This window comes from Styela clava, chromosome 5, assembly GCF_964204865.1.
Source record: "Styela clava chromosome 5, kaStyClav1.hap1.2, whole genome shotgun sequence".
Classification (NCBI taxonomy): Eukaryota; Metazoa; Chordata; class Ascidiacea; order Stolidobranchia; family Styelidae; genus Styela; species Styela clava.
In genome coordinates, this window is record NC_135254.1 from 15376509 (window position 1) to 15404202 (window position 27694).

General features: G+C 32.3%; 2 protein-coding genes across 3 annotated transcripts; both read left to right on the forward strand.

Moving 5' to 3' along the window:
• The first annotated feature begins 10091 nt into the window (after window positions 1-10091).
• LOC120344663 (uncharacterized) lies at window positions 10092-13763 on the forward strand. Of its 2 annotated transcripts, XM_039413956.2 has the most exons (6): window positions 10092-10505; window positions 10774-11089; window positions 11457-11660; window positions 11740-11859; window positions 12038-12137; window positions 12373-13763. In XM_039413956.2, exons 1-6 carry the CDS (start codon window positions 10100-10102, stop codon window positions 12601-12603), a joined length of 1377 nt encoding a protein of 458 aa, XP_039269890.2. In that variant the 5' UTR covers window positions 10092-10099; the 3' UTR covers window positions 12604-13763. The 2 variants fall into 2 exon arrangements, with proteins under 2 accessions (XP_039269890.2, XP_039269891.2); XM_039413957.2 differs by lacking the exon at window positions 12038-12137 and having other exon boundaries at window positions 12373-12558.
• Window positions 13764-20498: 6735 nt separating this feature from the next.
• On the forward strand, window positions 20499-27390 carry LOC120345015 (noelin-3-like). The gene is made up of 8 exons (XM_039414380.2): window positions 20499-20992; window positions 21150-21284; window positions 21673-21802; window positions 22180-22410; window positions 22958-23103; window positions 23504-23623; window positions 26118-26273; window positions 26670-27390. The coding sequence occupies exons 1-8, from the start codon at window positions 20687-20689 to the stop codon at window positions 26796-26798; spliced, it is 1353 nt and encodes a 450-aa protein (XP_039270314.2). The 5' UTR covers window positions 20499-20686; the 3' UTR covers window positions 26799-27390.
• The last annotated feature ends 304 nt before the right edge of the window (window positions 27391-27694 follow it).

Sequence of the window (27694 nt, forward strand, 5' to 3'; positions counted from 1 at the left end):
TATGCCAATTTTCAGTTAAAATTTGAATTTTTTTGCATACGAAAAAGGGAAGTAATAGAAAACATGAATTACATCATGTTGAATATAATTATATATGAATATTAGTAAAAGCGCTAATTTGATTGCTATTTTATGAACCAGAATCATATAATATCAATTTAGGATGCATGTAATCTCATAAGCCCATAACAGATGTCGTGCTGCTGAACTGTCGTTTCACATCATAGAATTTTTTTGGTACAGAAAAAAAAAATTTATATATATAACAATGCAACTCTAAAGTACAAAAATGATTGCCACGACAGAAGCTCGAATATATAGTTAGGTATCAGCATCTTTAAATGGCGATTGTATATCCTTTTCTAAGGGAGCTAATATATTAGGAACAATAGGGCTGCCGTTATCGACGCGTGGGTAATATCCATTCTATGGCCACACAGGTATCCGCCATTTTAATTCAACAAATCCCATGCTAATGGCATATGTTCTACTAGAAAGCTACCTAAAACAAAGACATCTATTAACTCTCAATTTAATCGACTAATGTGAGAGTGTTACAAAGGTAGTTGCCCATCTGCTTATATACTGCCTATCTTTAAAGAGAGAGTCCCATGATTTAGATAAAGTTGAAGAGTAAACACTGTTCGATTCTCATTATTTTGTTCAATATAGCAATATTTTATCAAGCATGATGTGTTACTGAAATGAGGCTTTTGTCAATACAACATTAAGCATGTAGCAATCATGGTAATTTATTGTTTCGTTTCTGTTATTTTAGTTTGTTTTTGTTGTTTATTGATCGCCCACATTTGACAGTTTGCTTCACACGAAACTGACTAAGCATTTTTCCCTCTTTCCACAATTAACTACCGTTTTCTACGTGAAATTTACTGATGATTCATTGGAAAGCATCGATCTAAGGTCAATAGCCTAAGTTTTGAAATAATTTTCACTATAATAGATAACCCATTTTACTGCTCCTTCAACGGTTTTTCTATAGACGATGAATATCTTGCCTGAAACAAGAAATTTATTGATTTAAATTTTTTGGCTGAGATGTATAAGAAATATTGGAGAAGAATTATTTAAACCTTTCAAAAAATCTCAATATATATTTTTTTCATTTACCTGAATACGTGCCATTTCTCAAATTATTCACTTCATTGGTCACAAGTCAACGACCTCTCACTGTTCGCGTGATTGTGAAACATGCGTTTTTCAGGGTTTTGTATCCACGAGTTGCAATCGGAAAAAAGGTAATATTTTAAAGAAATAATTTACAACTCTTAAAAAAAATCTTACTCAGTTTCCTACAGAGCCCAAAAAAATATTTTGAATAACAAACGACTTGATCAGTCATTGACGTCTAGTTTTTCACTGCCCAACAACGCTTATTGCAACACAGTGCACAGCTGACATAGTGACACCTCGTTACCTTCCTCTTCATCCTCTAAAGTTTCTAAACAATATTGTATCACAAAAATGAAGCCCATCATAATAAATCGAATAAATTCGTAACGGATTAAAAACCATTAGTTAATTAAAACGTTATATTAAAAGATGTGCATAATCTATGCTCAGCAATAAATCTGGAATTTATCATCTACGTGACAATCGTAACGATATCAATGTCATTGACATCTCAAGCATTTTAATTCATGAAAAATTTAGGGTTCGTCCTTTCGGAAGTCAAATACTATCACATTATGAAGAGAGGCATTACTTCCGATGATTCGCAATCATATGTTTGCTGAAAGAACACAAAGCAATGTTAAATAGTTCGTTTATTAAAACAGATCCAAAAACATGTTTCAACAAGTTCCGATATCTTTCCGTTGTTGCATGGCACCCAATAAAAGGTAATGTCGGCAAATACCAATCTTCCAATCCACACTGTTTTATATAGATATGCTGTAATTAGGTAAAATACACCGACTTTAATTTGATAACTAGGTAGAAATTTATATGAGAAATTTCTGGTAAATTATTTCATACATCTAAAAAATAGTTAGAAATAGAAATAATTCAAGCGTTTGCTGTGTTGAGATGTAGCGATAGATATTATTTGCAATATCCACTTCAGGTAATGATGAAAATATTGATGGAAAGATAGAAAATTGTGTTGAATGGGAATTATAATGTTATCGTAATAATACATCAATTAGTTTGCCTACAATTTGGATCTTTTTAAAAATTTAAGATGTTGATTTTTTAAGTGAGTAGTTGATAAAAATAAAACTCCTCATTTTGATGAACACATATCGAAGTCTGATCAACATTAGCAGTATCAAACAAGATTTATAAAAATACAATTGAAAATAATTAAATTTACAGATCCACTTTGAGTCAGTTACCCATTTTACCATTATATCAACCATTTGAGTGCTTTCTTGTGAAGAACAGTTTAAAGTGCTAAAGTGTGGCTGATTTTTGTACGATACCTCGAATTCTAAACGGTTGCATTCAATATGACAACCGGGCGGGCAAACTATTCAAATTTCCATAATAGCCAATGTTTGCACTAATTGGTCGGTCATCCATTTTTGTCCTGTGTGACACTATTCCCGCGGTTAAAGCTCTATCGGGAATATATATAAAATGAAATATGGAAGTGGTTAAAATAGAAAATCATCATCGCTTATTGATTCTATATAATATCCAAAGCAAAAATAATATTTGTTGAGTTTCAATCTGGACAAAAGAGACCGACGTGAATTTATTCCGAATGTCAGCGATTGTTTGTTTTCAGATTTTGTCATTCATCGGACGTTCAATTTTTTAATCGTACATAAAAAAATAATAATTATTATTAAAATCTTATTAGTTTGAAATATCGGTGGATTAATGCTTAGCATCTTAATTTATTCGTTATTAATGTGTAACTTTCCTCATGTATATTCAAATTTTTGCTTATATTTAATGGTAATTAGATTTTCAAACAGCTATCAAATATCTCTATTCTTTAAAATATGCCTTGTAATTTCTACTTATTCTACCTTCATATCAGAATTACACGCTTTGGTAAAATAATAATTTTACGAGAAAACGAGAAAAAGTTGCATCCAATCAGTCGAATATTCAAGAATACACGGTTACATGTCACAAGTTACATGCCAGATTCCTGTGATAAAAACGCTTATTTCTAACCACCATTCTGACTAAAATGGCCCGTTTTTAATAAACGTTTATGTCATGGTGTTAGTCATCCATCAATGCCACGTTGGTTTCTTTGCGGTAGCGCGACAGATCTAAGCTTCATTGTTATTCAACAATCATATCTCGAAATCTTTCACTTCAAGAAGTATTGAAGTCAAACTCGAGATCAGAGACGGTGGTCCGACTTCCTACTAGTTAATTTTTATCATATTGATCACTAATAAAGTCGTATATTTTTAGAATTGAACTAAGACTATGAGCATATGAAAATTCTCTCAAAATTTTGTTTTTGTTCTGAATTAATATATTTCACATTGAGATCAACTGATCTAGAGATTTTTTTAATATTTTTATCAAACACAACATAAATAAATGTTTGTATGTTGTTTTAGATTGAATTGTGTTCTTTGATAGCCTAGGCCAGGGCTACTCAACTGGCGGACCGCGATCCGGATCCGGACCTTACAGTATTTGATTCGAACCACACCTAATTCTTTATTTTGAATCATTAGCCCCACTTCATTTTATAGAATGACTTTTATTGTTTTGAATATATATGAAAAGAACTATAACAGCATAATAAGCAATTTTGATTAGCTAATAATCATTAGTTGGCCGAGGAAGTGCGCGTTTAAGGATGCCGAAATATAATTTCTGGAAGGTATTGTATGCGGATCTTGGGTAAAAATAGTTGAGTAGCCCTGGTCTAGGCCACAACAACAAGAAATAATAATTAGACACGGTAGCATTAAATTAGCATTTTTAATTGGACACGGTATTGCTTTCAAAATGGAACTAGATTAAAATACAATAATCAGATTTCAAATACGGTGGAAAATATCCTAAAATATGGATCGAAAACTCCCAAAAAAAAAAATGCAAAATAATTAAGCCCAAGATAATATAGAAAAGAGCATAGAAATTATCTCCGTGCCCTAATTCAAATATCATTCAATTATACTCTCAAAACAAAATGGCGGTCTATATTTTTCTTTCTGTCGTTAGATGTTTTTCTCACTGAAATATCGACCGCCCCGTCCGTGGGTCTACAAATGGGCGTTGCCTTCTCCGCTCCGCTGTCGCTTCCGTGAAGTAGAAGAAGAGCAAATAAAAATTCCGTGCGAGCTAATTTCGTGTCAAAATTGATTCTTTGTGTAGATTTGCCGTCGTAGCTGTCTATCATAAAAACAAAAGATGTTAATTTGTTCAAGATGTCTTTTTGGTTATTTTAAGTCCTCTTATTTTAAATAAGATTACATATTATACATTGGTTTATGTTTCTCCCATTGTTGTCTATATTATCCTTGAGTTCAACGTTCTTTCAATCGTTATGTTTGCTAATTGAAACCTATAAGTTTCACAGCAGCACAGTTGGAGAATTGCGAATATTCTGTAAAAGATGCTTGATTGAATAATTAATTGTCTAATTTACCCTAACATTGTATAACAATTGTAATATTAGCGGAACAAACACACACCCGGACCACAAAAGAACATGGGGATATCGTAGTTTAGCTTTTAGTGAATTTTTTACTGTATAATACTCATTTAGTTTTAATATAGAAAAAAAAACGATGTAACTCCATGAAAACTTTGAGTTCTAGTTCACCGTTTGTTTGATTCAGAAATTCGATGCTTAAAAAGAAGCCATTGGAATAGCTATTAACATAATGAGTTTCAAGCGTTTCAATATATGTACTGCAGATGTTCCTATTTCATATCAACACTTTTAACTTGGATCAATGAAATTACTTTTGATTATGAGCTTACTGAATTAAAAAATTCAATAGGAAAACACAATTCGTGATTTCATCACATACGTTTCAGTTCAAAAGGTGAAGAGATTTGATAAAAAGGAAATTTGACAGGTAAGTATTTTCTAAAATATAAAAAATAAAACGAAATAAACCCAATAGCTTCAACCACGCCCTCTCAACATTACGCAGCAAAATATACCACGTTGTATAAATCATCTCACGTCCACTTAAAGAAAAATATAATAATTGACATTTCAAGGACTTCCAATGTATGAATATTTATTATTTTAAAACTCTTCTTTGAAGATTTTTGGATTATTTAATTTGCTCTTAATGTTATTCATCATAAAACATAATATTTGTATGCACAGCCGATCAACGGACGTGGTAAGGCGTGATAAGTTGCCAGTAACAAATCAAAATATAATAAAGTATAGCAAATTCTATGGCAATTGAAGGATAATATAATTTCTAATTATTTATAGAAAAACGATTTATAATCACACTATAAAATTACTAGTGAACTTACTGTAACTAACACACTTATTTTAAAGCTGTTCGTAACTATTTCTACGTTGCAAAATATTGTAATAGAACGATTCAAAATAGAAAAAAAGATATGGACCATGAATTGAAGGATAAACATGATTTTTTGCCTTTCTTTGCAACGCTTGATTCTTTACCGAAGAAGCGCTCAGACCGCCTACGACTTCATCTGACCGCTCCTTATAATGTAACCATTAATTGGTATTGGAACTGTTGCCTCGAATTGTGTAACTAAGATCATTGACCCATTCGGAGGATGCCGGTATTAAGATATTTATTTTTTTATTTTTTAAACTGGTTTTGTAATTTACTTAACCACATAAAAGTAGAACGCCATTTTGTTTTGCATAAGTATATATTTTGAGTCCACAAGTATGAGTTAAATGAACCCTGCGTTTGTGCTTTTGTCTATCATGTAATGGTATATTCGTGTAATAAATTTGCAATTAGTTTGAGTGAACCTCGGACATAGGTCTCTGTTGCTTTTTTGTTAATCCATCCTTTTTTCCTGAAAACTCATACTGGTTGCAATTTGCTTTTGACTGAAAATTACCATGACACCGTTATCTTGAATCTGGCGCATGTGTAGGTACATAATAATGCAACCAACTTATCAGTTATTGATCGCAGCACTTCCAACAGATAAGTTTTTCAACTTGAAGCAATGGTACATTCAAAAAATTACTCTGCATTTGCTGGAGCTAAAGCGGCGCCAAGATCACGTGTTATTGTCAGGTATTTGTATTGCCCATTTAAAAAGATTTCAGTGAATCGCAATAAGATAATCATACATAATATATATATCGATGTCGCAACGCTTAAAGTTAGTTCGTCGGAATTTCGAACTTATTCTGAGTCTTGTGACTTGACGAAGCAACAAATTCAATCAGCTAATGATATTATTTTATTGACTCATCTAAAACAAATTGTAATAAGACAACATAGTATCCTCATTTTCATGAAAATGTTTTCGAGCAAATAAATTCTTTTGTTCGAATATCAATTGCTTCATGACGTTTCTTTTGTCTCAGTCCGAAACCGTGCAAAAATTATGTTTAGGAAAAGAGTTCATTACGTGGGTAAATTGCTAAACCAATATTACGAATATGATGACTTTTACATGACATCAATGACTGACGTGATGTCTTGCTAAAAATTTGTTATGTAAAAACTAGGAGGTCAGAAAAAGGACAGACCCAGTTTTCATCATATTACAACTAAAACAAGTGATGAACGCCGGCTGTGACTATTATTATTTATTTGACTTTTTATGACACTGTGTAAGATTGTGGGATAATTTTAACCCCTGTTTTACATGTTAGTAACTTACATCTAGTCTTAGTTTATTACGGAAATAAGGAATACAAGACATTAAATTTGTCAAAGCAAACATACTGATTCGCACTTTTATTTCAACGACTTTTACCATTTTATCTCCGAGTGCGGAAGGATGCATGTTACTAAAAAGTCAAAGAATTGATTGATGCATTTTCAAATCGCCATTCGTACTACGGTTGCATCAATAGCCAAGCACACCAGTTCAGAAGCACACTTATATGACGATAACGGATGTTTGCTCACACCTGTTGCACAGTCGCAGCATAACTCACATATAGGTGGAACAAAGCTTGCGGCAGACGAATAAAAAGTCTGAGTTCCGCCCCAAAGTTTTTGTGTTCTACAATTCCGTTCCATTTTGCCTAATACACACATACGCGCAAACATCATCCAGGAAGTAGCCATCGACAAAGAAAACATTGGAATAATAGAAGACTACGAATATCTTCCCAACTGGGAACTGCATCACAACTTCTCTCGGAGAATCATGTTATTATAATTGATCAGACATGAGTTTCAGCCCATACGAATTTAATTCATGCTTATCCGCTCAACTTATTGTGATTTTGATGATATCTTTGATCAAATATAATATCCTTTGTGCTAGAACAAGGTTTGACTTTTAGACTAATGGAGTCGGCAGATGTCAATCATATTTTGACAAAAGTCGGATTCATATTTGTTTAGCAAATTGTTTGAAATTCACATCCGTTAACTTCTTTTGATTAAATTAAATTCATATTTTTAGAGGTCGCTCTACCCTTAAAAAACATAATTCTCTTTTTCACACAATCGTTTCAAAATTCTAATGCACAAATTATTTCTCTAAATACCGTTTTTCAAAACTACTATCACACCTACCGTAACTGCAAACGAAATGATTAGACTAGCAGCGGCCACCGGTGCTAACGTTACGCTTATTTTATACCAGTAAATATCTATAACCGCTGGTAAAATTACCGAAACAAAACTCTTTGTATATACTCAAAATGAACCGTTCAAATCGAAATTTGCACTCATGGTTTTAACGTTTATTGAGTTAAAGTTAACGTTAAAGTGATTTTTTATGCATTGTCATTTTGAATGTAATGATATGGGATACATACATTGCTGTTATAGGCTTCAGTCTTAGTTGGTCCGTCAACGAAAAGTCCAACAACGATTTTGAGTACTAGTCCTCACCCGACAACGCGAACTTAAATGTTTGGCCTATCCAACTATGCTCCTTGTGCGTATGAGTGATTGGGCACTGTTTATTTGAGATTTCATCAGTCAATTCCATTTCCCAACTGATGTACGTGAAGACTTTCATTTTACATACAATGTTCACACACGTATTTTAGTCAACAACCTAATATCAATAAATGTCATACACTAGAACAGTAAATTCAAAAAATCTGCATCTTTGCTTTGGATTGTGATTTATTGTGTTAAAATATGTAGATTTGCTTTTATATATACTCATAGAAAATGTAATAATCGAGTGTATATGAGATTGTGCTTGACGTAATTTACTCATTGTTTACTAGGAAAAATTCATATAATACCAGGGGTGCATAGAGTAGCGAACATTAGTAAGTTGACAAACCCGACAACATTGTTTGCGTTGCGTCAGACGTATACGTGGCGATTGTGTCTCCAGTCGTTATTTGAGAGTGTTAGTAAGCCATTTTGTTATAGATACTACAAGGTGATGCTGCACTGCACACAAGTTCATGCACGATATTCGGGATATGTATTCGATATGCTAGAATTACTATCTGACAATTGCAATAAGCATTGCTAACATACAGAAGATGATCCCAAATTAGAAGAAATGTTACGTCGTAAAAATTGATATGGAGGCATCAACACGTTCTCATGAATTGTCGCAAATTTCAGCTATTGCAGTGAATTTTCTATAGAAGTGAAGTGAGGCATCTTTTTATTTAGGACTTTATTTTACAATTTTCCTGCAAATTTGATAAACAAAAAGTAGTGACGTATATGAAAGAGATTGTAGTTCAGGATTTGGATATTTTAATCTAACTTATATATGTAATATTGATACTTGATGAAGATGTGGAAAATTTAGGAAACAAAATTAGCAATCCATGTTTCATTTGTTTCACCAATATATTTTTTTGAGCATCTTATCAATTATTATCTACAATATGTATTTGAATAAATGGAATTTTAGCTACTGATCGAACCTAATCATTTTATACATAATTTCTCCATACTAAAGAGCTATTTTTAGTATAATAGGCAGCAAAATTATCTGAGATATGAACATCGACATTCTATAGTTTACAGTTTTTTATTTGAGTTAAACAAATGTTTTTTTATGTTGAATTTTCCACATTTTCGAAATATTACAATAAAAATTAACAACTATAGTCAGTAAAAATTTAACAAACGATTGTAAATTGGCAGCGCGGGTGAATGGCCCAGTGTACAGAACAAAATATGACGCCATTTTCTTCAGCGCAGGAGAAAGACCTCTCTTCGGATGTATTCATTCACGTAATTTTCGTGTTCAAAGATATAATTAATTTCAAAGAAGAATTGGAAAAGAAATGGTAATTTTGGTTGACTTTGGTATCGTGATATGAAAAATAAACAATTTGAAACGACAAAATCCACACATTATATGCTTGATTAAATTAGACATTAGATAGTATAGATACCGAATAATCTTTCCAATTATTAAGGTATTTAGTGTCACAAAAAAGCACGGTTTTAATATATTGGTTTGGCTGCGCTATCATGTGGTTCGTGGCATAAAAAAAATTTTCGCTTCCGATTTCAGAAATGGAGGGAAGTAATCAATAGTTAATTTTTTTGCAGTATTGTAGCGAGCAATAAAAAATCCTTAAGATATCAGTTAGGGCTTTTTTATACTACTGTTGTTGTAGTAATAGATTTTAATATATTCAGAAATTCTTACCGAAATGTTCCTGGCTTTGTAAGGTAGGTTCGAATAGTGCCTCATTCTGTGCGGTAGTTAGGTAGGGTACATGTCTGGGTTTATTTAATTGGTATATTGCAAAACTATCTTATGTGGATAGATTTGAAAAGCAGTACAATTTGATAACATATTATCATGTATTTTTGTACATTTATAAAATTTTGAGTTGTCTTGAAGGGTTCTGCTATCGTTAAAGGACTTATCCTATTTTCTACATAAACGAGTTTATCGCTTTTAATTTAAAAATGTAATAACTTCATCACATTCTCAATTTTTGCAAGGTCCAAATGATCAGTTACTATGCTATGATATTTATTCTACATTTCATTTAACTTTCTGTGTTCTACAGTTTATGTATTTAAATATGAATTCGATATATCATAATCAACCGAGTTATTTTGGATTTCCATTTGGAATACCGAATATAATGTCATCAATGAATTATTCGCTTCCTCAACTTCCATTTCCAATATCTGTTATGCCTATGACTTTTCACGACGAAATGAGGGGAAGATATGATGTAGCGGAAAAATCGAACTCTTATCCGGGAAGGACATTGTCGAGTTCGCCTGAATATAACGCCTTTAGTCCTTGCCGCGATCCAGCATGCGATACGATGTCAAACTTAAATATGGCGGTTGAATCGAATTCTCGCAGGCTTGACAAAAAAAAGCACACTAGCAACAATAAGTCTTCATATAAAACAGGATTTAATTTTCATAAACTCGTGGATTCGATTACTGAAAGCAGCGTAGAAGGTACATGTGTGTTTACGTATTTTTATTTACTATCATATGTTTTCAACGTCCGAACAAATCGTTTTGTAAAAATAAGAATTAGGAAAGCAGCCTTTACAACATCAAATATCAAATGCATTTTAGAATATAATTTACTGTATATTTTTAAAATGTGTTATATTAAGTGAAATTCTTTGTCTTCAAGATTTAACGATGTATATGAAAGTGCATCCTCAATATAAGATAGATAGTGATATTATCAAATCTAATTTTTTATTTGTAATCACAGATAAAATATTGCCTACATCTTCAAGCAATATACCACAGATAATTTCAAATGAAAAATCAAAAGTGACATCATTTTTGGACATACCAAATTACAAAAATGATTGTGTTGACGATTCAATCAGCTCACAAAATACAGATAAAGAGAAATGCATAACATCAAATGAATATCAAAAACTAAAGTTGGAATGTTTGCAACATTCTGATCATCATCAAATACTAACTAAAAATGTCAATTCTACAATATTGCATCAAATGTATACTACTATCATGATGGAAAATCAAATTCTCGAATCCGCTGCAAACTTACATTTCAAGAGGTAACGAATTTATTGGAAACACGTTATTAGTTTATTATCCAATCATATAATTTTACCTAATAGGCTGACTGATTCGTACTTTGCAGGGCTGTTTGTAAACCATAAATGTTGAAATTTTGAAAGCTAATATATATAGATATTTGCTCATTTAACGGATTATCTTATTTAAAAAATAATACAAAGAAAAATGCCAATTTTCACCCAAATATATTCTCAAAGTAGGGTACATATTCAAGATACAGCTAACTTGACTGGTACATGTCTTTTTTGCTCAATTGAGATTGTTTCTTAAACTGGTAGAACACTCTACTTTTAATTACGACTTATGCCTATGTAATATATTCCTCTAACCATCTTTTTCATACAGATCATTTCTCCCAAGTTTCGGGCCACATTCGGAATATGGGCATCAACATACCCCAGCCCAATTGACTAGATTTGCACCCTATTGGACATCACATCTTTCACCCCCTTTACTGGGTGGAAAAATTTTACCTAGCATGGTCAAAGTTAAGCGATCAGGCAGAGCCGCAAGGCCAAAGCGACAATTTATATGCAAATATTGTGGAAGGTACGAGAAATATATTTGTATTTGTGATAGGTTCCTATTTTTCATTTTTATCAAACAATATTTTTTATTATTAACTCAGACATTTCAGCAAGAGTTATAATCTACTTATTCATGAACGGACTCACACCGATGAACGTCCTTATATTTGTGATATTTGTAAAAAAGCTTTTCGGAGGCAAGATCATTTGAGAGATCACAAGTAAGTTCAACGATTTTGCGTTAATTTCATTTTACTAAAAAAACATTCCAGTTTTGTTAATTTACTTTAAGATTGTGTATTTTGTGTGGATAACTCAAGAAAAGTATATGAAACCCCCAAAGAATGTTATTTGCATTTGATATATTTTATATAACATGGCACTTACATTTGATTTAAGATACATCCATTCTAAAGAAAAACCATTCAAATGTGGAGAATGTGGTAAAGGTTTTTGTCAGTCACGTACACTTGCAGTTCACAAGACCTTGCATACTCAGGTATGCATTATTAATATTATATTGCTCCGCTCATGCCATGTTGAACTTGTAATTTTTAATATATATGAGGATAGTTACAGAACTTCATTGTTAACTTCTTCGGAATCATATGCGCTAACGATATATGAAGTTTTAATTGAGCTTATTTTAATTTGATATGTAATTCAAATATAATATTGAAAAGCACATAAATAAGAACTCAAAAAAATGTTATTTTTTTTTTATATATTTACAGGATTCAATGCACAAGTGTCCAACATGCGATCGATCTTTTAATCAACGAAGCAACTTGAAAACCCACCTGCTTACTCACACCGATTTCAAACCATATACTTGTCTTTCGTGTGGGAAAGTCTTCAGGCGAAATTGTGATTTGCGAAGACATGGACTTGTTCACAAATTAGAACTGGAATCTACAAGAAACATCATTGAAAAAGCTCAAGAGCAACCGAACATGAAGTTCTGATAAAATGATCGACCAGTTATACACGGCGCCTAAAAGCTACACAAGATTACATTGCAATTTGCGAGTCTAAAATTGTGAAGAGGAAGCTTTTGAATAAACATTTATGTTTAAAATAAATAAACTTGGAAGTTAAAAGGGTTGAAGATAAATGCAATATATATAACTGATGTTGAAAATATATACAATTTCCTAATAGGTCTAGCACAGGAAAATATAAACAATAAGGAAAATATTCGAGTGCAACGCAAATCAGAGAAAGATTCTTAAACGTACACTTTTTGTTTGAATTTTTTTTTTTATGTTCTTTTTTTTATAATTTTTTTTTTTTTTTCTTCAAGATATTTCATATTAATACCAGTGGGACGTCTTGTACAATTAGAATTGCATCTGATTTATATTTGTAGTAGAGTACTCGTCTCTCTAAAGTTTGATTTAACCTGAGTTTGTCAGGCCTAAAATGAGATAATTCGAAACAAGGATTATGCTGTTGGGGATATTCCAGTCCTGTGGTTCTCAACTTGTTTGGAATATATATGGCCCCGGCTTGAATCATTAACATTTATTTCACTATCAACATCACCTTTTTAGGAGATTTTGAACATGATATTGTAAAATGCTTTGAATATAAATAGTTTTCTAAAGTAACAGAGAATATTAATAATCATGTTAGCTATAAATTTTATCAACATTTCAAATAAAGAAATTGGAAGTGAAACACTTATTTAAAATAAGTTTTGCTATAGCAGTGAAATGTATTATATTTTTAAAACATCAATATTACCAGTGTTCGAGAAGGAAAATTTTTGTTTTTTATTCAAATAAACCAAATAAATCTATTTTACTACGCTTGAGTAGCCAATATCAGCCATTTTGTAGTATTAACATTTACTATTATCAGCACTTCGCGCCGCATTTGCTAGGTATACCCAGTTAGTGCTACTTATCGGAAAACAAACTGAGTACGGAAGTCCAGTATTTAGAAGTGTTTAGATTTCATGATAACAATGCGTTAAAACAAATAGAGCACTTCCTTCCTGTATTCGTGAGGTTTTAGGAGGCAACCCTATTTTATTAGCAACATGAAGTACATTGACATTACATACTGAAAACACAGCATATATATTTCTCAAAATAGAGATCATAGCGAATAAAAAATTCCGGTTTTGTATTATATAAAGTAAAATAATTATTCCTTGGGCATTTTAACAACAAATATTCTGATATTATATAAAAAAATTTAATAACCATGATATATAAAAAGTAAAATAATGCAAATTTTCTTATTCATTGTAGATTGATGTACTGTATGTTTTATCCCCTAACATCCCAAATTCATTGCCTGGCCTTGCTTTTCTCTGCCTTCTATATTTATTAAAATTATTGTTTGAATATTATTATTTATTAAATGTACAAGAGATAAACTACACGTTGTACTAGATAGAATAATAAGAATATGCATAATGTACGGTGCATTCTAACCTTTTTAACGTATGATGTTTGAAGATTACACTTACATTGTACTTAAAGAATGCAGTATATTATGTATACTATTACTTCTATGGATTGAAATGATTACAATTTGATTATTCAAGAAAACGAAATATTATGATATAATATGGTGCATTTTCTATCAAGTTTATTATTTTAAACCTATTGAAATTAAATAAAAATAAGTCGGAAATTCTAATTTATTAACTACGAAATTAATAACTTTTATCAAATATCCGTTAAATAGATATTAGGATGTATTATCTCCTAATACCTCCCAAACGATCAAAAATGACAACAGCAATCTTCAAAAGACACCCGTTTGCTTTTTTGCACAAACAAACGCCAAACCAAATCCATTCACCGCCGAACCGGACAGTCCATCTGCTGCTAACCACTTGATATTTAGTTTTATTTGTTTTTAACTTAATATTCCATTATGTCACCTATCTAAACAATTCATCGTATAATTCACTTCCCAATATTCACTTATACACTGATAAGAAACTGTTTCATCTTTTGGAATATTAACTATATACACGGTATATTTTCTAATGTGGAATGACATGTTTATATTTGGATTCCAATTAAAAAGGTGATGGAGCGACGGGTCGGATATTTGTTGAAAATTACTAATCAAAAGTGCCGATTCAAACCTTATCAATAAAATTAGTTTCGTATGTCGGGATATCAAATGATTGGTGAAGAACCAGATTAGTCAGCCGGTGCGGACTCAATATTGTTGAACTTATTTGCTTGTACGTCATTGTAGGTATACGGTGCATTTTGGATCAAATATACCAAAACTTGTTGTACTTGAGCATAAAACCAACAACTGAATATTTCATGAATGTTTTCTCAAAGCAACGTCCAAGAACACACAGCCATGTGGAAGAAAATCAGTTGTTAAGTATTGGTGATATCTCAAACGACCCAATAGTTGGATTTCGAGAGACAGCTAAACCAGTCAAAAAATATAGCTTCGCAGTAGATATTTCCCCATAGTGAATGTTCCATCACAAAAGTCGCGGTATTATATCGAAGCCCGTTTTCTTTTATTTTACTATATAATACAATACCATGAATGTTTAATTTTTTGTTTGTTAACATAATGAAGAATGTTAGAAGTGAGCTCTCCCGTAGTTTGGCATAACAATATCTGTTTTAACGTGATATCTAATGTGTGCAAATAAGTCCAAAAAGCAAACAAAAGTCGGAACTAATTAATTGAGATAACAGAAAGCCTTTTACCCAACTTATGAGTAGCCAAGCTATGTAAGCGAAAATCTAAAACGGTAAGTAACTACAGAATGATTTTGTGTGGATTATCTCCTAATGACTAAGTGCGTTTCATCGTGTGCGGAGTATAAACTCGCGGAATAAAACGCGGCAGATCATATTCTTACTTCGCGATAAGCTAGCTTCCATATATACATACATACTTATGGAAAGCTGGTAATATTGCAAACCCTTTCAGTGCCTCTCTACTGTATGTTGGTTTCTGCACTAATTATATTCACGGTAATATTGAAACGATTGGTATTAACATTTTGCTTATCTCCAGTAGGTATTGGGTAAATCTTGGAATAATGATGGGTACAATATGGTCCCAATCACCATCTGATTGACTTTTCCTTAGCAAGCTATTAGGCAGCCATTTAGACGACGTTTTTTCTCAGACAGCTATATAGGATATATATGGGCCAATAACATGTGAATACTTATGTGAAAATACCGCGGGTAGTATCATTTGAATCTTTGAATATAGCAACACATAACTCAAAGTTGAGTTTGGTGAAACAGCATGGAATGAGTAGACTGTCTAATATAGAAGGAGACGTACCTTGTTCCAAATGAGCCTATACACGAGAACGCTTTTAAAATGTCCTATGCCTATAGGCTTGAAACAAAATACAATCAGCTACAGTAGACTTACCAATGAGTATAGACTGAGAAGTGACTTCCAGAATGTAATTAACAATTCAGATTCTTCACTTGCACGGCGACAATATTGAACGATGCCACTAGAAAGAAATGAAGTAATTTATTTTCCCGAACGTAATAAATAGTATAAACATGCACCGTTTTTGCGTGGTGCTTGATTTAATTGAAATGAATTTTTGATCGCGTTACATTCAGTATGAGGTTATAATCGTAAGTTAAAATTCGTGATGCACATTTTCATTCATGTTACGTACTTTCACCATAAAAACATCCCTCTATTGGTTCATGCACTCATCTTTAATTTAAGCTGCTACTCTTTTATAAATGCATGCCTGATGTAATTTATTGCGAAACAATCAAGATCTGTTCAAATGATCGGTAGCAAATTAAATATTCAAATACCATGTCATGCCAGTGTGCCGAGCGGAAATTAAATCAGCTCGGCTGAAATTTTATTTTAATTTACTGTTTTGTCAACACAATTTTTATGAGTTCGTGTGTCAGCGTCGATACGGGAGCTGAATATCATAAATTTAATTCTAGGTTGGGCAATCGTTGAGACAGAAGAGAATTAATCATCTATAAACAAGTCGTTTTTATGGCAAATATTATATTGTAATATTAAATATGAGATGAAAATATTTTTGTAACATTCATCGATTATAGTAGCACACAGAATTTTGTGATTTATGAATATTTATTTTCATTTCACAGAATAAAATTCACGAATTCATACTAATGGGACAATGATTGCCAACTATTTTTGAAAGTGGGATATTTTTGACATCCCACATCAAATGTTCATTCATACTATCGTTAGATAATTGTTATTCTCAACACACTTATATTTTTACCATATTTTTGACTTGGCTTATGTTGACCTCAACTTTAAATTGTATATTTAATGTTTTTTAATACAAAATCAAATAAATAAAAAATGTTTGTTTCTTGTTTCAAATCTAAACTTCCTATTTCCTGTAGTATTTAAAACTTGACAGGAACATAAAATGCATCAATGTTCCGAAGTAAACGATGTATTTGCGAGCGAGAATTTAACAATATAAGTTTTGATGGCAATGATCACAGCAAATACCAGTAAAAATATTTCAATTGTCGTATTAAAATAAGGGTTGAATGACCTTGTGCACAATTGCTAACTAATATCAGAAATATTTTTATAAATGTTCGCAGTATATAGGTACTGGTACGATTATGGGTTTTTATTTTTCTAATATATTAAATGGGTTACAGAAAACCTAAAATATTGAGCCTATACCCTAACCTTGAAATAACTGATTTTTCCTTTTAAAACGATAATTTATTTTTTTGATAAAAGTCACTTAGCTTGATTAGAAAAATTATTTTGATTCTAATGTTCATGTAAAATCATATTTACAAGTCATTTTAAAGTTTGAGTTGTATATAGAATTGAAATGATATGTATGCTGTTTTTATGAGCAAAATTTCAAATTATATCCGTCAACTTCCAAGAATAATACGCTGTTTGTGTACTTTCTTAATTGTGTCATATATTCCGATTCTAGAAAATGTTCCATTTCATACAATTGTGTTATAAATGTAAATTCATTAGAAAAAAAAATACAAATTTTCCATTTGTATTTTAATATTTTGCTTATTCGAATATTTAATAATAAATTCTTATATTTGCACATAAACGTGGTAATTAGGGAAAATGTTTTTATGTTCGACGTATATCTAGGGACCATATATTCTCAAAGTCCGATTCTGATATCCTACATTCAACCAGAACGTCTTGATGTTACGATTTTAGGTTATAAACCAGACGATGTCTACAATTTTACGAGATTGTCGTACAGGAGGGATGGAAGCAGTATTTCCTCGTAAATTTCGTAATGGTCTGCCTGTAGATCAGTAGTGATCACACACCAGATTAACTGCCGTATTTTTAGATTTATTTGCGAGACATAAAGCGGGCGTTGACCCTCAATAACGACATCAAAAGCTTCTGTTTTAAGCGATATAAAGAGCGTCCTTGAAATAACAGAATCCGTCTGCTAATGATTTTCAATAATACAAATATTTTAACATTTTACGTTTGGACATAAAACTCGCTTTTATGCGACTGCAGAGTTTACGACCAGTTTATTATCGCGGCACCTGATATATGTTTGTATATTTGTCGTAATCACCGCGATCATACCCAGTAAAATATGTTATTTATTGTTATAAATAACCAAGTTCGGCCCATACAGTGATTTCAACTTTCAATAGAGATTATTCTATTGATCATACTTGGTGAAGAACATCTATGAATGTAGGTTATTCTGGTTTTTTGTTATTTTTATTTTTACAGTCGTCATTGGTGAATTTTACCGTAGCGGCATTGGTCGATTCTTTTTCTAAAACTTTCAAAATTCCGAAGGTTTTATAAGTGGTGGCTTATTTGTCTCTTATAAGTCTCCTTCCATATGATACAGTCCTGTTTGCGTTCTTATTCTTTGTGAATATATATTTATAAAATGTCTACAACGACGTGTTTGCCTGTTTTAATTAATCTTTTTTATTGTTTAAAATGAAGTAATTCTATTCAAAACAATTTACAAAAAATTTTAATAGCCATCTTGACTCTATATGTAGGTAAAAAAAATTTGACTACTAAGTCTTCTGACTGTACAATAAAAAATTGAAAGTTTGAAATCATTTCCCAGTTTGTTTGTTTTTTAATCTTTTTACCCCAATTCTTGAAATTCAAATTCAGAAATCCCGACTAGTTCTCTTAATTTGGTAGGTTTTAGATTTTTCCTGACTCCCCACTCAAAAACAAAAATCTTGTTTCGTGCAATAAAATTATAGAAGGATTGTTGTATAAGAACACACAGTTGGTATATATTAAAATATATATATGACATGTTGGTAACAGCCACGAGAAAGTATCAGACTACGTATATGAAACAAATATCTTCAGAACATATACATGCAATCGAGCATATACCCCGAGTAAAATGGATATTAACTACTACCAAATGTACTTCGACTAAGAGAACTTCCTTCATTTTTTCTAGTTTATCTAGTCTTGCATCCCTGAAAGATTGAACTGATATGTTGTTTTCCGCGATCACTGACCATAATCTACTGTTTTTATTTACTTTATATTCACCTGGCAAATTATTACGCCTACTGATTTCCGCAAGTAAATTTACTCTGCTACATTATCTTCAGGAAGGAAGTTTGTTCAACACTCAAGATATCATTTACTACAGAAATTGAATTTGATAAAAAATATCAAATAAATGCTACACTAATTCATGGTAAATTTGATTTGAAATCCTTCTTGCGATTTACTATCAATCAACAACTGCTGTTAGCCCAAATTAATTTTGAACTTTCGGTGACCTTAACATTTGCTGTCTATTTGTTTTGTCAAACCCAATATTCGTTTACCCTTACCTACGTCATACTAATTCAAAATATATCAAATAAGGTCAAATTGTTGGCATTCTTCAGATAATATAGGAAGTAGCGACTGACGTTGAAATTGATAAAGACTGGTAAATGAAGCGGAAGAGTTATTGGAGACGAAATATACTTTGGATCGTTTTGTTATTATATTGTTGTGCTTGTTAGTATTTTTCTTCTTTCGACTTCTCATTAAGTAGTGGATCAATTGCTTTGAAATTTTCCGTGGTTAAGGATTGAATTCTTTGCTAGAAGGCGATTTATTTCAAAATTCGATTCGTTTTTATGTGCGATGACGTCATCATAAATCTAGCACCTTGTGGAGGTTCCGCTTTCGCATTAGACTGCCGTACTTGTAGTCTACTGTGTGGCAGATTACATACATGTACTACTTCGTTTTGGCCTTCATATCCATATATTTGAGCACCGCTCTCTTTTTTTGTTTGTTTTCAAGTTCTTAACCATTTAGTACACGCACTACTCCTATGCTGGAACGAAAATCGGTTGTAGCAATTGTCACATCAAAATAACTAACGTCGTATCGTTAGCGCCTGAGGCTATAACGCGATGTAAGCTTGTGTCCTATATATTAATTCAGACACGATATGAATTGATTTTAAATCTAGCTTAGGTTAGATTTCAGTATAAATAGGTTATATTGCAGAAAATAACAATAGTAATATCAGTTCCATGCGTCGCTAGCTACGAAAAAAAGTAATAATTAGTTGTTCGTAACATGGTTATTCTAAGTATTTTCCAATTTTAAGAACGGTTATATTTTATAGGCAGCAGATGAATTTGAAATCTTTAGATCAGAACCGACGGTCCCAAAAGCCAAATTTGAAGATCGTGAAATGCGTCATCTGGTATCGCGGATTTCAACGTGCTGCGTTAAATCTTATTTAATTTTGAATGTTTACCACTTACACCGCAAATGTACGTTGGTGCAAATGTCCATGGGTGCAAAATTACATGGATTCATTGGGTGCAATCTATATGCGGGTGCTAAAATGTATGGGTGCAAATGTACGTGAGTGCAATGTCGGCAAAAAAGTAAGCAGGTGCAAATATTCCGGGTGCTGTCACCGTTCTGGACTTGCTGCATGGATCAATATAAATAGCAACAAAACTAATTTATCAAAATTTTTAATATTCTGTATTGGAAAACAGAACGTAGACATTGACATTATATATATATATTTATAACATTTTAATGAGAAGTCGTTTGCAACTGCTCTTGGCCTTATTGGCAAATTTTGTCCTTGCTGCTTACTTTACTACTCGCCGTCACCAACTAGCGAATCAATTTGCTTCAATAACAAGAGATGTTGAGGTCTTGGAACGTTCGAACAGACAACTTGAAGGAGAACTAAGATTTGCAGCAGAAACAGAATCTGAAGTTTTAGAAAACTTGAAAGATAATTATGCAAGATTAAAAGATCTAACAGAATATACCAAAAGCAATACATTGCGAATCAAAGGTATCGAGGAAAAAGATGGCGAAAACCTGGAAGAAAAAGTGAGTCACAACAGATTTTTTGAATGTGTAATTATGATTTACTTGGCTATTTCAATGCAGTACTTTTGTCGTAGGCAATAATGTTATATTTTGCTTAGATGACTGTGTATGTAGTCTTCTAGAATGGGTGATAATTACAATAAATTTATATTTTTAGATCACTGAATTGGCAGAATACATGGGAATCAAGCTCTTACCAAATGATATTAATCGAGTCAATCGGGTTAGACTTAAAACTGCAAAAAATACATCAGCTCCACGTGTGATCGCTCTCGAATTATCAAACAACAAGGTAGAAGTATTTATTGGGTTGTGTGCTATGCTATAAGTAGGTAGAATCACGTTAGAATCATATATGTTTGTCTCTATCCACTACTTTCAAATTAACTCCAATATAAAATGATGAAAATGTTTTTTTCTGGTGTGTGCAATATACCGAAAAATTATAAATATTCGAAACGGTTTAACAGGCAAAACCCGGAAGATTAGTCTTTTCTGAACACCCTCGGTTTCTCAATGTATGGATTCATCTTTGGCATCTTCCACTAACTTGCAACACGCTCTTCTGTATATATAAATGACGTTTTGTCAAAATTTTGCACCGAACTTAATATCCACACTAAGGTCTCACACTTACGTTGTTTTGAATAATCGGGATTTTGTTTATCTGCACTAACCAGCTGAAAACTCGATTACTGCGCCAATCAATAACATCACTAAACAACTCACCATACTCCATGCAAGATGACGTAACAAATCACATGATGCCTGACGCTTTCAAGCCGGTAGAAAACACAAGATTCACGAAAGGTAAAGGGCAAATTTGGTGTTAACATTGTGTAGTATTACATGTTCATGATGCACTAAAACTAATCGGAGATTCATTTTGAGATTCACAATAATCCCCTGGTGCATTTACTGGGTAAACTTACAATTGCATAGCTTGCAAACTTTCGAAGAGACGGTAGGCCTACAGATGTTTGTATTGGGTTTATACTATGAATTTTATATTCCTAGATCTTTATTCTAGCTAGACGAAATAAAACACTTACTATAAAATACTATAAAAATTATTAACCTAAGAGAATTTGAAAAACAATTTTGGCGTCTGCTTGAATAATTTGATTAAAAACCGTTTGATTCAATTTGTTTTCGCAGATTAATCATTTTTTTGTCATTTTTAATAGGCTGTGGATTCATAAGTTCTGTCAAAGAGCCAGTTACAAGGGGACAGGCGAAAAAAATGTTCGGAGCATTTCTGCAAGACCCAATTCCGTCTTCTGATGGAATTCGGGACACTTACGTATGGTTATTACCACATTTTTATGAGAACAACGTTGTGGAAGAATATGCAAATGTACATGAAATGTCATTTAAGAGATCACGAACTACATATAAAGTACCCTACGAATGGGCAGGTATTGGGTTGTTTTTTTCAAGTGTGTGACACAATTTTTAGTCAAAGAAAAGTTGTCGGACTGTTTAATGGCTTGTTTTTAAATTGAATCGTGTACATGTTGGGCTTAAAAAATCGTTTTATCCTACCATTTTGCCAATAGAATTGAATTTTACTCCATCAAAAAACAGTGATGATAGTTAATTAATTTGGCAAGTAATTAGCCAGCCTTTTTCACCGCCGAACACTATGGAACACCAAAACCAACAATTGCGCCTGTTTTGTTCTGACTTATCTCACATGCTAACGGCTTGGTATTTTGATATTAAACTCGAATAAAATAGGTATATTATATATATATCATCGTTGACTGATCATTACATATAGACTTAATTGGATTTAACTGCGCTTGTGGGATTTATGCGATTAAGATGATTTTTTTCTACCTTGTAATATTGAAGATAAATTAATGCTGTTTTGTTCCTGCTATGCACAAGCATTCAATGTATATTCAATAGGGGATACTATTTCTTCATTCAACATCTTCAAGCATTGTTTGAAATTTGCAGGGACCGGTCACGTAGTTTACAATGGATCGCTATATTTTGTCGTTTTCAATTCAACTAAAATGGTAAGATATGAATTTGCTACAAGATCAGTTCTGCGTGAACGAAAATTACCCGGAGCAGTTTCTGGAAATGTGGCACCATATCAGGTATACACGCTGAAATATTTTGCTTTTAGTTAAGCACACGCACTGATTAATTTTACGCCTGCCATAGAAGGCAATATACCGAGTATCTTAGGAATACCACAGGTGAATGTAGCAAATATCTTTAATCAAAAACGTACCAGCAAACCATCTACTGAAAGTGAAATGTGTATTGATACAGCAGAACAAGCAATCACAGATGCTGTAGAATTATAGGTTATTTCTGCCAGAAAAGGTATCGGGGGTTTGAAAGAATTCAATTCAACATTTTCAGTTGAATAGATATTGGACGAGCTTACGTGTGGATAGATATGAAAGCATTAAATAATCACCGATATTCATATAAGAGTCAAGTGCAGAAATACGTACAACTGCCAGCTTTATTATCAAAATTCATTTTCAGTGGTCTGGATCGACCGACATCGATTTCTCGACCGATGAATCCGGAATATGGGTAATATATGCAACGAATGACAACACCCTCGATATTGTGCTCAGTAAAATTCACCAAGAAACTCTGGAGGTAAGCGGGTGCTACACCGAGCTATAAAATAAATTGCCTACAACCTTTTTTAGAGATTCTCAGGTGAGGGACACGCATGTAACTTGTCATATAAGCTACATTTATATATGAGCCGAAATTTTTTCTGTCGCATGGGGGCGCCGCTAATACAGTTTTACGAGTCGTAAAACGTCATCGTCAAACGTGATTCCAGCGTTAAAATGAGGCCGGTACTACAACGAATTGCGCTGTTACAAAAATTTTGTGGCTTATGTAATTGTGGTTGTTGTTGCTTTTTCACGCGAAAAATAAAGCGTCATCTCTCTGACATATATTCAGTGATGCGCTGGAAAAATCGTAACAACCGGAACGCACCTAATTCGCAAAAATGTAATATATTCACAACACGACGCGAACGTTTACAGAACTGCAAAGAAATTATATGAAATATGTTTTTGTGAAATTATAAGAGTTTTCCAACAATCTGTTTTTTAAAAGTACCGGTATAGAATTTTAGGCTAGTCTATTACAGCTATTTCTACACTAATTTTTATTACTGCAATTAAATTAAAACTCCTAGGAAGACAGAGTGATCACTGAGTTATCTGATTTACATTTAAGTTTCCGAAACACAACTGAAAACTAACGAATAGAGTTCAAAAATGCAAAAACGAGGTAATGTTTACGACCACGCTTGAAAATCTGTCTGAGTGAGAAAAGTGTCTGGGCGGATGCGAAAAGTGAGCATTGTTACGTCACTTTTTGCATCTTGCTGATTGGCCAATGTCACGAAGTAAACAGTCGATGCTCGGGGAAAGGTCCATAGAATGAATTTTCATGGGGTCAAAGGTCGGGGAAACATCAATTACACGTTACTGCTGTACTAATTGTTTGCGTGATGTGACGTAAAAGACCTAATATGATGTAACAAAACATAAATTATTAATTAAGTTTACCAGAGAAAGTAGACTTTTTGTACCACAATTTTATTTCAACAACAGGAACGCAAATGCAGTAAAATGTCCAACAACCGGAACGCCGTTCCGGTGCGTTCCGGCTACAGCCTACCACTGCATATATTCCTTATCACGCAAATCGGTAATTTATTTCGCTCTGCATGAATTATTTCCTTCGTGCGTTCAATAATCCATAGACCTGAAAGAACTTTCACGTCTGACTGGAAATTTATCACTTGTCATGGTTTTGAGTTGTATACAGCATATTCGCGGTGTAAGCGCTGCCTCATCTATATTGACAAATTAAACATCTCACAAATAAAAAGAACTTGTGACCAGTTGATCGACGACCTAATTTTTATAATTTGTGGTATGTTATTTATCCTCCACGACAACAAGTCTGGCACACTTTTTTTACCATATTAATGATAAGTGGAACTCCTGTTGAAATTTAAACATAGATGCACTGTAAATTAAATATCAAGTAAATTCAATTTTATACCCCACTATAATTAAATTGCAATAGTGCATTGTATCTTCACTTAGAAGACAACATTGGTTTGTTTTTTTCTTCAATTTTTTAATCATTTTGCCAGGTAGTATTTTTTTTATTACAAATCCTTGAAATCTTTACCGAAACCTGATAAGATAGCTTTGATGTCTGAGTGATTCAGTAATTACAGCGTAACTTTATCCAACATTGAAGTGATTACCATAGAATCTGAGACACGCAAACAGATTTCTACCATACTATGTTTTAAATTAGTTTGTCACGTTCATATTTATAATTATAAACAAGAGATCGTAAAAAAAGAGAAAATCACTATTAGAAGTACACTGCTTTGTTAATTTGTAAATTGCGAAAAGTAATTTTTTGAAAATATATTTCAATAACAATATCACCAACATAGAATTTTCTAGGTGTTTCATTTGTTTAACATTCCACGATTCATTACTAATTAAAGACTACCTTCGTGCCAAAATTTAACATAAAATTTCGAAAGATTCGAATGATAATAATCAATAAATCGTTAATATTTTTTGTGAATTAATCAATGAGTTTATTTGCCAAATTTCTGTCCGTGATAGATTTAATAAATTTTCATACCACAACTAAACTTTGGTATGTTTTTCAGTCCTCACAATAAATTTATTTTTATTTTTTTATCTTGACACAGTTGTGTTCTCAATTGAATGTAACTATGACAACTTGATGAACATAAATCAATAATTAAAATTTTAATTCTTTGTGTGGTAGTTAATTATTGAAAAGAAACCACCGATCTAAAAGTTGATAGCTTTTTTATTAAAGAGTCTTTTCGCACTCGACAAGGCCACGGAAAAGCAGCGAAAAAGACTAAAAAATATCTTGTCCATTATGGCTAGCTGCACAGTATTTCGAAGCATCGAACCGAGGGGATACAAAAATTTTAATATTTCCATGGAAATAACTCAACATAAATTGTTATAACTGTCCCCCTCCTCTCAGGAATTATTATTATCTCATAAAGGCATCTTCATGTTTTTGTGAGTAGTTTCGACTGATTTCTAATTCACAGGTTCTCAAGACCTGGAAGACAAACTGGCGGAAACGATGGTCTGGCAACGCTTTTATGGTATGTGGAGTATTATACGTTCTCAGAAAATACGACGAACACCATACCTCACTCAGCTACGTTTACGACACACGGACGAAACGATATAACCGCACAGATGTAAGTGTTTGAAGGTTTTATTTGTCGAATGTTGCTTTTTATTCAATATTAGTCGTACATGGAAAACGGGGAAACGTGAGAGGTCATTAATCAACAATTTTAAATATACATGTGAATATTTTCCGAATGGAATATTGCGCGACGACCCTAATGCTAAGAGTCTTGAGCGGATTTGTGGCTCAAAAATCACAATTTTTTATACTCACGTCTTTTTATAAGGGACACCCTTTTTTTATTCAAATTTTCGAAGTATCGAAAACGAAATCTTCTTGCCAATGTTTTTTAAAAAAAGGGAACTAGGAGATATACATGAATCATTTTCAAAACTTCAAATCTACGTGAATTTTTGCGAAAGAGAAAAAAGATACACACTTAGAGTATTTTTATCAATTACAGATTGCATTTTCCAACAAATATGAGTGGAATACAATGCTGGAGTATAATTTCAGAACGGAGCAAATTTATGCCTGGGATAGAGGTTATCTCGTCACATACAACATTACTTTAGCAGCACAACTATCATAAATTATTTGATATCGTTTATCGTTTCAGGAGCCGTCATTAATTTTATGTTTTGATAGTATAGCAAAAACATATGATGACGTCATAGTCCATCGAACAATGGTCTATTATTGATTAAAAATGCTAGCTTTGTTTTTTATTATTTTGAAGACAGACTGAATTAACCTACTTGATTCCAATCCAACTTTATAATTTCACGTTGGTTTTCAATATTTGATTGATCTGACTTATTTTTTAACTGTATTTATTTTATAATTGATTATTTATTAAAGTTAAAAAAATGAATTCCTTTTATTGTAATTGTATTTCCAGCGGGAAGTAAATCGAACATAATTCATATATATATACAGATATTATATCCATGGATTATTACGAGTAAATTTCAAAAGTAACCTTTGCAATAGATTGATATAACTCACGTTTTCGACTCGGATGCCATGTGTACATAAAGTTAATTTATTGACATGTTTGCGACTTTAGATTTTATTTAAAGGTGATATTTAAAAGGCATTGAATTTCTAATCAGAAATAGATACATAAATCGTCATTTTTCGATTGTTGTAGAATCCTGCGTTTAATAAAGTTTTAGACTAGACTATTTGTAATTGGTTTGAGTAAGTGACAAATAAGTTGAAGATATACAGAATCAGAAACAGAATTGACGGAATTGAAAACACTGAAACAGTCTGGAAATTCTGAACGAATTAAAAACTCCATAAATGTGTGGTTTTCTGGTACTCCCGTAGCGTGTTTACCAGGTTGGGGTTAGGCCATAATTTTATTCCGGTTTTTCTTATTTTAGTTCTACTGTCTGTGTTGGCCAAGTGAATATACCCACTACCCATAGGTTTCCGTCGCTTTACACAACTTGATGTTAAGTAGGCGAACAAAATTAGTTA

What these genes read in the sequence shown, in the direction of transcription:
- LOC120344663 (XM_039413956.2), top strand. Translation starts at nt 10,100, where the DNA reads ATGTATTTAAATATGAATTCGATATATCATAATCAACCGAGTTATTTT. An exon ending in TACTGAAAGCAGCGTAGAAG is followed by an intron (nt 10,506 to 10,773) that starts GTACATGTGTGT and finishes TTGTAATCACAG; the next exon opens with ATAAAATATTGCCTACATCT. An exon ending in GATCATTTGAGAGATCACAA is followed by an intron (nt 11,860 to 12,037) that starts GTAAGTTCAACG and finishes ATTTGATTTAAG; the next exon opens with ATACATCCATTCTAAAGAAA.
- LOC120345015 (XM_039414380.2), top strand. Translation starts at nt 20,687, where the DNA reads ATGAGAAGTCGTTTGCAACTGCTCTTGGCCTTATTGGCAAATTTTGTC. An exon ending in GCGAAAACCTGGAAGAAAAA is followed by an intron (nt 20,993 to 21,149) that starts GTGAGTCACAAC and finishes TTATATTTTTAG; the next exon opens with ATCACTGAATTGGCAGAATA. An exon ending in AGTACCCTACGAATGGGCAG is followed by an intron (nt 22,411 to 22,957) that starts GTATTGGGTTGT and finishes TGAAATTTGCAG; the next exon opens with GGACCGGTCACGTAGTTTAC.